Source organism: Cavia porcellus, unplaced genomic scaffold, assembly GCF_034190915.1.
Source record: "Cavia porcellus strain 051 isolate PalLab524CR breed Dunkin Hartley unplaced genomic scaffold, mCavPor4.1 scaffold_38, whole genome shotgun sequence".
In the NCBI taxonomy this organism is placed as follows: Eukaryota; Metazoa; Chordata; class Mammalia; order Rodentia; family Caviidae; genus Cavia; species Cavia porcellus.
Window position 1 is genome coordinate 6,964,972 of NW_026947521.1, and position 9,433 is coordinate 6,974,404.

Here is a 9,433-nt window from a genome sequence, read left to right on the forward strand (position 1 = left end):
AGGAAAAACAAGAGCCAGCAGACCCCCATGATATCACCCTCCCCAAGTGGGGCCAAAGACCCCACAATGGGAGCGAGGCCAGCCCCTCCTAAGTAGGAACATTCCTCTCTTGGACAACACACTGGGCCCAGGCCTTGAGGCTTCCTCTGAGATAATGAAGGCACACCCTGGCCAGCTCAGACAATCTGTAAAACCTGGTCTTGCCCATTAGGGAGTGGTGGCCCGAAGGTCTGCACCAGCATAAGCCCCTTGAGTTAACATATTGGGTCCTTGCCCTACCCGTCACCTTTTTATTTTCCTAATGTCTCACCTCACTGCACCCTAAGATTCTTCTGTCATGTTAGTCAAGAATTTATCTGGGCCAAACTGAGGTTCCCATCTCCTCTCTATGGGACTCTCTCTGGTGACAGCAGTGCTTTGTCATTTGCTGATATGCACAGGATGGTGATTTTTTGAGTAGCCTGTGGAGTATGATCCTGAGGTGTAACAATGACACTTTGCCTTCTGGTTTCTATCTCCAAACTATATATGCAGTGGGGTAGGGGTGGGGGCTAGCATTTGGCTTGTGTCATGTTTTTTGCATTCTTTTTCCTGGCAACTTCTCAGTGCAAGGTGATGCTCAAGTACAGCGCTGAGGTACTGTTGTGTTCCCATACACATGGTCTGCGATGGGCCTTGCAGAGAAAGTTCTCAGGCACAATGCTGTTGCCAAGAGCTGTTAGCCTAATCTGTGCGAGTAAAAACACACTGGAAATACACAAACTGATGACAATGCTGTGACCATAAGCCTGCAGGAGCCCAGCCCAGGGCTTCCCGCAGTGTGACAGCTTCATACCTCCCATAGAGACCTCACCCTGGCTTGCTGGATGGTGAAAGGGACCCAGGCTCCTGCCTCTGCTCCAAGCTACACCCTAGTCGGGATGCTGACTGGAGAAAACAACTACTAGAAATAATGTCAGCTGTACTATGTTTCCCAAAAAGCAGTCACCAAGGCTTGGGTACACAGCCCCCACGGAAAACTGTAAGAAACTGCTCCTAACTGTTCCTAAGTGCGCTGCAGTGGCTGAGACGGGAATAAGACTGAGTTAAACTCCTGCTCCGGTTCCCACTCCGCTGCAGTGCAACCTGGGTCCCACCTCAGATGGCAGAGTTGACATGGATTTGTCTGGACAAAAAAGTTTTAAATCTCCCCAGGTGATGCGAATATGCAGAGCCTGTTCTCAGACTTTGGTGCACACAGGAGTCCCTCAGCTGTATCCCACCCCGATTCCTAGCAGATCACAAGTGAGAAAGCTGCAGGTCCATGAACTACACAGTAAGGGCTCAGTCTGGATCACTTCAAAGCCTGCCAGTGAGGCTCCCACACACCTGCTGGCCTCTAAGTTCCACTTTCCTTGGGCTGCTACCGGGCAGCCTCAGTCCTAGCTGCAGAGCCACCACACTCCTCCCTCACACGTTGTCCCCAGTCTCAGAAAGGTTCCTGGGTCTAACTTCAACCATAAGTTAATCCTTACTCGATGGCAGTGTTGGAAGGGACACAGAAAGTTAGGGTGGGGGTGGGGTCTTGCTGAAGAGACTGGGTCACAGAGCTATGTCCTTGGGCAAGACATCTTGTCCCCAGGGCCTGCCCTTCCTCCTCCTGGCTGCCCAAGGTGAGCAGCTTTCCTTCACCACACCCTCTCTGGGTATTCCTGTCCTGCCACAGGTCTACAAGGAACCAAGTCAGTGAACAAGAACTGCACCCTTTGTAACGGAGTGAAAATATACCTTTCCTCCTTGTCAGGCATTGTCACAGCAACAAAAAACTTACACACGCGAGCACACGCCGTACACGCATCAATTCTGACTCTGCTCAGCCCTCACGCTAGTTCTCAAGCCAATCTCTAGACAGGAACATGTCTCAGCATGGGTAACTCAGTCAGCCTGAGAACCACACCCACTGTGGTGGGTCCCACAGGAACATCAGCTCAGTATATATAACACATGAAAAAGAGGTAGTAAATATCAGCCCTGGCATTATTGCTGCAGAGAACTTTTTCCTTCACTATTTCCATTCTTCCCAAATTTTATTCCAAAAAAGGGGTCTGAGATTGAAGATGGTTTTTTTCTTTTTTTGGTAAAAAAAGGCTTTCTTGGACTCAGAATTGGACGACGTCTACACTGAATGAGTGCCCCACGTGAGTTACGAAATCCTGGATTCTATCTCCTACTTATCCTTTTCTTTCTGTTCTTTTTCTTTCTTCTCACGCTCAGCTTTAGCTTCTTCTTCCTCATATTTTTTGATCAACTGTTCCACTTCCTTCTGCTTGAGAACTCTGATCACCGTCTTCCCATTCTCTCTGGTTAATGTGGCAATTTCCACTGAAAACAAACATAACTGTATTAGAGGCAGGAGGACTCAGCGAGCAAACTCTGTATGTACCAGGGCTTATTCTCCTCACAGTGCTTAAATTTTCTTCACTGCTTTCCTGCTTTTTAAACAGGATTCACAGATAACTTTTACAGAAACAAAATAACAATGCTCTCACATTGTTCTGAATATCATTTTTGCCTACACATCTTCCTCCTCACCCACCCCAACTTTCTCAGCAACCATCTGCCATTCCCTTGGGACAAGTGCAATCAGCACTGTTCTGCTGGCCTGCTGTTAGGTGAGTCAATCACAGGACCCATATTCTCCTTGCTGGATGTCCTGAGGATGCTCAGCTAGTAATGATGCTTCTTCTAGGGACTTTTCATAATAATGGTTTTGTGAAAAACAACTTATATGGCTTTGGCTAAGAAAGGTAGACTAATACACAAAAAGGAAGGATTTTCTGCAGATGGCTTCCTTGAAATTAGGGGCAGTCTATAAGTAAATGGCATTTTCTAAACAGCAGTAGGCTAGGTGCTAAGTTATCCTACACTAATGTGTTAATCAACCACAAATTTTGAAAAATGTTATTTAGAACTGTTATTTTATATAGCCATACAACTTAAGTTGACTGGAGCATCTGAAATTGCTAACATGAGTTTAAAGTAAGAGACTAACAGATCTAGAAGAACAGGACATGATCCAGATAAAACATATCAGATCTAAGTAGCAATACACCAATCTTACATGATACACAAGCATACACATTGTCATAGACAGAACCACTGATATTATTAATGAGATCTTGCAGTTACCTAAAGGAACATACTGGACTTTTAGGTGCCGAGAATATTCAAGGTGAGGACCCATAAGTGTGGGAATGTGACCCCCAGAGCAGCCCTGGTCTTGGTCAAGTCACTTAACATCATGAAACCCCAGCATTCTCAGTACAGTAAGAAACAGTATAAAGCCACCTAACTCTGAGGCTGCTGCACCCATGAACTAAGACAACATATGCAAGACCAACACTACAGCCGCCCAATCAGGTAAGAGGAGGGGACAAGAGTCACCTTTCTCAGCAGACAGCTTACTAACATCCATGGTTTTGTTCAGCACTTTGATAGCTAAGGCAAGTGCCGACTTCAGAGTCATTTCTCCTTCCTTGTAGTCTTGTTTCAACATTGACACAGCTGCCTACAAAACAAAAAATAAACAAGTCTTTGCATTTAGGAATACGGATTAGTCTAGAACAGTGATGGTGAACCTTCGGTACACATGTCGGCTATCTGTTATCACTGAAAGCTCTAAAAGGTTTCCCATCACTGGTCTAGAACAATCCCTGAGGCTTTACTGGCATTACAACTGATAAAAACTGGCAAAGAGGGAGGACACTAGGTAGGGTGAGGAGAGGGATACTGCTGCTACCCTAACTTGGGTCCTCAGCCCTGGGAGGATCCAGCCTAGAATTCAGGAGCTCTATGAACTGAGACATGACACTGCATCTTTATTTTTGTCATTTCTAACTGAAAACTGGTATTTAATTACAAATGTAGACAAATACTGGTGCATCAGTAGTATCTACAATTCTGTCAGCAACAGAAATCAGGATTATTTTCATACCACATGAAGGCTGCTGCAACGGTCTTAAAACACTGCTTACTCATCATTACTTCAACTTTATGGACATTATCAGATCTTTGGTAGCATTTACAGCACTACAGAATACTCACAGCACTGTTATTTCCAATGCATGTGGCTTTCCAGCCCCCGTAATTTCCACTGGGGTCACTCTGATAGAGCTGAAAGCCATAATGTTTATCCCAGCCGATGTATAGCAATGAAACACCGAAGGGGCGCTTTCCTTTAACAAAGGAAAAGAATAAAAACATGTCAACAATCTCACTTTGGTATCACCATAGTTACCCAAGCTAAACCTTTTCCTGGGAAGCTAAGCATTCATAACCTGCTTTGTGCTCTGGGCACTACAGATAAGCTTTATCACAGATTGCACTTCTGCTTCTAGGATTTGGACATAGCCAGGAGAGGAAATGAGGACACAGAGGACCAGTGCTGAATTTATTATTATGTAAAGGGAATTTGTTTCCTAATTTAAAAATGTCACTTTTCTTTTCAATTTCCTATTACTACAGTGTATGATAATCTACTTGGTGAAAGCTGTTCCTTCATGAAGCAGGTATTACAAAGAGTTGATTTTCAATTTTTTTTACTGTCTTAAAAAAGTTACTATTCATAAAGTTTTTTCAATTTTTGAAAACTCAGTACCAGGGGCTGGGGATTTAGCTCAGCGGCATAAGCGCCTGCCTTGCAAGCAGGCGACTAGTTGTGAGTTCGATCCCTGGTACTGATAAAAACGAAAAAGACAAAAAAAAAACTCAGTACCTCCAAACTGTGTATAGGCCTGTTTGATATCACACAGTGCTGTAACCAACTGCTCACAAGGAATTGGTTCCTGATATTGTAATAAATACCTAGGATAAAAAAAAATAATAAACACGTACATATACATACCTAGGATAAAGAGATTAGCATAGACTTTAAAATACACAGACTCTAAGGAAAATGCCCTCTGAAATCTGTGCCATGAAGCCAATGTAAGGAGAAAAGGAAATGTCAATGTCCTAACACTATTACTGTAGCATTTTATATTTTTAACTTAAAAAACTAATCAATAGATCTTTAGTGCAAAAGCAATCTCTCCTTAAACACAGCTAAACCAATTTCATCAGGTTTGCTATTTATGTTCCTACCTTTGCGCAATAAGCCTCAGTTCATTGGTCAGAACATTTGCATCAGAAGTTATACCTGCCACACTGCAAGCCATGTCCCTTGAAGAGAAGAATGACGCTGATCAGTAAGGAGGAAGGTGACCATACAGGTATCATGAGTATTAAGAAGTACCAAGATCAATTAGGAACTCACCAAACTTGCTTCACCGCCACTACACACTTTGGAAAAAAGCTGTAGTACTTTTGTATTTGTAAAGATGTTTACTTGATCTCATTTAACACAAATGACAAACAAATGCAACTTAAATCCTTTAGCAAACATTCACCATTCGCACCCTTGAACAGGGGAAGAAAATGAACACCAGGATGCCAAAGTAAATCTCAAAGGAAAGAAAGAAAGAAGCCTTGCAAGATAGACAAACTACTCCCGCATTCTAGAATAGTATCCCCACCTTGTAAAGCTGGCTCATGGAGGCGAGTGTGAGAAGCCATAGAGCAGGGGAGTTCACAAGATGCCTAGCAAGTCCAGGACCAGCCTCCTATGAGGCCTGCTTTTCTTTTTCTTTGCCTATTCCCTGAGCCTTGTCATCTCTACTACAGCCTAGACACACACAACCTTTAGGCCCAGCCAAACTTGCATCTGCAGAACAGATCCAGAAGTGGTTATATGGAAGATGATACTATCTTAGCTGACCAAATCAGACTCCAATGACCAGCAGCCATTAGGCTCAACCCTAAAGGAATGTCTGTAACTAGCACAGCTCTCCAATAGCTACAAAGTTCTGCAAACCCGAAGTAAACACAAATCTCACAAGTTATGCCTAAAATACTCCCAGATCTTGAGGAGACCTGTTTTTTTGTTTTGTTTTGTTTTTTGTCTTTTTCCTTTTTATCGGTACCGGGGATTGAACTCACGACCACCTGCTTGCAAGGCAGGTACTTATGCCGCTGAGCTAAATCCCCAGCCCCGAGGAGACCGTTTTTTTGGTAAACAGTACATTTAACAAAAGTCCTGAATAGTTATTCCAAATAATAGTTTAAAGACTGTAGAGCCGGGTGTGGTGGCTCATGACTGTAATCCCAGCACTTGGGAGGCTGAGGCAGGAGGATTGTTGCAAGTTCGAGACCAGCCTGGGCTACAAAGGGAGCTCAAGGCCAGCCTGAACTGCATGGTGAGACCCTGTCTCACAAAAGACCAAAAAAAAAAAAAGACTGCTACATGTCAGACACTGTGCTAGTTTATTGCATTCATTTTATTTTTCTTTATTAGACTTTAACAATCACTCTATGAGGCCCTGAAGCCCTAAACAGTTAAACTGGTGTAAGGCTATACAGTTCACATAGGTGGAACCTGGATTTGAACCCAATCTACGTGACTACTTAGTCTATACTTCTAGTATTGTACAACACAATACACTAAGTATTTCAGTTTTGTACTTAAGAGTAACATACACCAAGAAATACGTAAGTAAGTGGTAAGGCACAGTAAGGGCTGGGTATGCAGCTCAGTGACAGAATTTGGTGGTGGTGAGGTACCGGTGATATATTGGGGGGACAGGGGTACAGAGAATTGAACTCAGGAACTCAGGCATTATGCCACTGAACTACATTCCCAGCCCTCAGTGGTAGAATCTTGTATGGAATGTATGAGACCCTGGGATCCATTCCCAGACACCTCCCACCTCCTAACCTGCAAAAAAAAAAAAAAAAAAAAAAAAAAAGTAGCTAGACATAATACTTCTGAAAGTAAAAAGGGATAGTGGGTAGTTCTTGGCTTCACAGTTTCAAGCAGAATAAAAGCACACGTTTTTCACAAGCAAAAATCTGTTCAAATCTACCATGTCATTGAGAAGAACTCTCCCCAAGCCAGGCAGATCCCACTTATGTGAGAAAGTAAAATAGTCAAACTCTTCTTAAAATATCACTTACTCATTGAGTTTATAAATTTTTTCAGAGAAAAAGACTTCATCAAGAAGCTTGTGAATGTTGCGTCTCTCTGCTGCAAGCAAAACCCCATCGTTGGCTAAAATTCCCAAACAGGTGCCTGCATGTCCAATGGCTTCCATGGCATATTCAACTTGGTATAAGCGACCTACAAAACACAAGTAGTGAGAAGCCTGGACTCTCCTTGGTGTTCCCATACCCTGGTCCACGAGGAATCCACAAGGACACTAGCAGGCTGCCAATAAAAGGTCCACTCTGACTCTTCTATGAGGCATGATGTTATCACCCTAGTGACCACAGTTACTTTTAAGTACAAAAAGAACAAACTTGGGCTGGGGATTTAGCTCAGCGGCATAAACACCTGCCTTGCAAGCAGGCAGTCGTGAGTTCAATCCCCGGTACCAGTAAAAAGAAAAAAGAAAAAAAAAAATGTAAAAAAAGAACAAACTTACTAACTGCAGAAATGTTTGATTTTTTTTTCCTTTTAACCACTTATTGGGACAATTATTTAAACACAGAATGACCAAAAATTGCATTTTTTTGGTTAAATTTTTAAGACAATAGAGAATCTAAAATGACAATTTTATCATTTATTCAAAAATTTTTCTGTGTATGATATATCTTAAAACATTCAACTCCTGCTTGAGGGATGCTCAAGATAGTATGTAAATAGTCATGTGGCCCAAAGACATTCAGGGCAAAGAACTAAGTGGTTAAAGCCTACCATACACACAAAATCTTTACTTGGGGCAAACTGAACAATTTCTGCTCTACCTTCTGGAGAAAATATAGTGGTCCTGGAGTCATATCTTCGAGACTGCAAAAGAAAAACATATAAGTAATTACTACCCACTGATAATTAGCCAATTCCCGCGAGCCCACAAAATCACAAAATGTATAGTATGCAAAGCTGTGTGTGGGAGACAGCTGATAAAGATTACACCAAACTGACTCCTTCTCCTTCATTTCAATTTTCTCATGCAAGTCTGGCAGCTGAGTGAAAGCAATACTATTCCTCAGCTAAGTTTACTAGCTTGTGCTGTTAACTCACCATGGCTTCTGAACTTTAGAAAATTCCTATAGAAAGAAAAAAGGATCCATCATTAAAATAAAATCCACAATTTAAGAGGCATTTCCTGTCTTTAAACATCTGTTTTATTCATTCCCCTCAGCTAACATTTACTGTGCACCTGCTAAGTGCTGGGCATTTATCTAGACGTTGGAACATCAGGATACACAAATCCAATCCCTATCCTCAGAGCTTATGATCTGGCAGGCAGCTGTGAGGAACACAGGTTATAAAGCAAAGTGGAAGGAGGCATCGAAGGTAGTGTGGAAAGAGAAATAGAAAAAAATCTAGTATTTTTCTTACAAAGCAGACACTAAATTAATGAGGGTGGTGAGGCAGACAAATTGAAAACTCTCAGTTCTAAAAGGCAGAAAAGAGCCAAGGAGAGAAAGACACTGCAGGCAAAGGATAAAGCATGAGCAAAGGATACCAGGGCAGGGGAGCCCTAAACTTGAGGACGGGTCCAGTAATCCTGGGTTATCATCTTCATTCAAGACAACAACCAAGATTCAATGTGATTCAGTAGAAAAACCAAACCTGGGTCCAAAACCCATATTCCCAAATATTTCAGAGAATCAGGAATGGAAACATAAGCAGGGGTCTTAGCCAGGGGGGCTCTACCAAGACTGAGCTCAGGGCCACAGAAACTGGCCGTTTACAAAGATCACAAAGGCTGGCGAAAGCATGAGGCAGGCAACTGGTCGTGGCTCGGCTCCCACAGGCAGGTGTGGTAGTGGGGGATCGAGCGCAGCGTGGCAGAGAGGCACAAAAAGGAGGCGGGGCGGGGGTCCGATCTGTCTGTAAAATACTACCAGCTGCATCTCCGCACGCGACGCCGCCACAGCGCGACTTTATCCCGCATACCCCGCGGTGCTCTGAGAGTTGGCAATGGGACATCAGAGTCGGAGGCACCCCGACCCCTGGGCCCTCTCGCGACCCCTCGGCCTTGGCCACCTTCCTCTGTGGACCCGGCGGGATATTGCCATCCAGGCCACAGAAAGCAAGCAACGGCGACTGGCAGGGGCCAGTTCGCGAAGGCGGGTGCACAGTCATCGTCCCACAGCCTCTGGGTGGCTGCAGCAGGCCGACCGGCTATCTTAACTTTCACGAACCCCGCTTAAGGGACATTGCCCACGCTCCTGCGAGCCCTCGGGGTGGACAATTCTCACCGGAGAGAAAACAATGAAGAATCGAGAGCTGCAAGGACCGTTTTACTCCCGTAGGAAGCGAAATCCAACGCCGTTGCCCGAGCACCGCTTCCCTTATGGCCGCCGCGCATGCGCAGAGCTGGGGGCGGGACTGTGAGAACCCGGAAGTCCC

At 44.0% G+C, this 9,433-nt stretch overlaps 1 protein-coding gene across 2 annotated transcripts; it reads right to left on the bottom strand.

Annotated features, from left to right (window-relative positions):
• Positions 1-2,047: 2,047 nt before the first annotated feature.
• Positions 2,048-9,433, bottom strand: Psma4 (proteasome 20S subunit alpha 4). 2 transcript variants are annotated; one of them, XM_003463594.5, is made up of 9 exons: positions 9,283-9,433; positions 8,096-8,121; positions 7,819-7,861; positions 7,030-7,192; positions 5,122-5,199; positions 4,754-4,842; positions 4,084-4,214; positions 3,424-3,547; positions 2,048-2,361 (listed from the first exon to the last, which is right to left on the bottom strand). In XM_003463594.5, the coding sequence occupies exons 2-9, from the start codon at positions 8,096-8,098 to the stop codon at positions 2,207-2,209; spliced, it is 786 nt and encodes a 261-aa protein (XP_003463642.2). In that variant the 5' UTR covers positions 8,099-8,121; positions 9,283-9,433; the 3' UTR covers positions 2,048-2,206. The 2 variants fall into 2 exon arrangements, with proteins under 2 accessions (XP_003463642.2, XP_013001040.1); XM_013145586.3 differs by lacking the exon at positions 9,283-9,433 and adding an exon at positions 8,926-8,944.

Coding starts and splice junctions, on each gene's coding strand:
- Psma4 (XM_003463594.5), bottom strand. Junction 4,843..5,121: donor CTGAGGCTTATTGCGCAAAG/GTAGGAACATAA, acceptor TTTTTATCCTAG/GTATTTATTACAATATCAGG. Junction 4,215..4,753: donor GGCCTATACACAGTTTGGAG/GTACTGAGTTTT, acceptor CCTTTGTTAAAG/GAAAGCGCCCCTTCGGTGTT.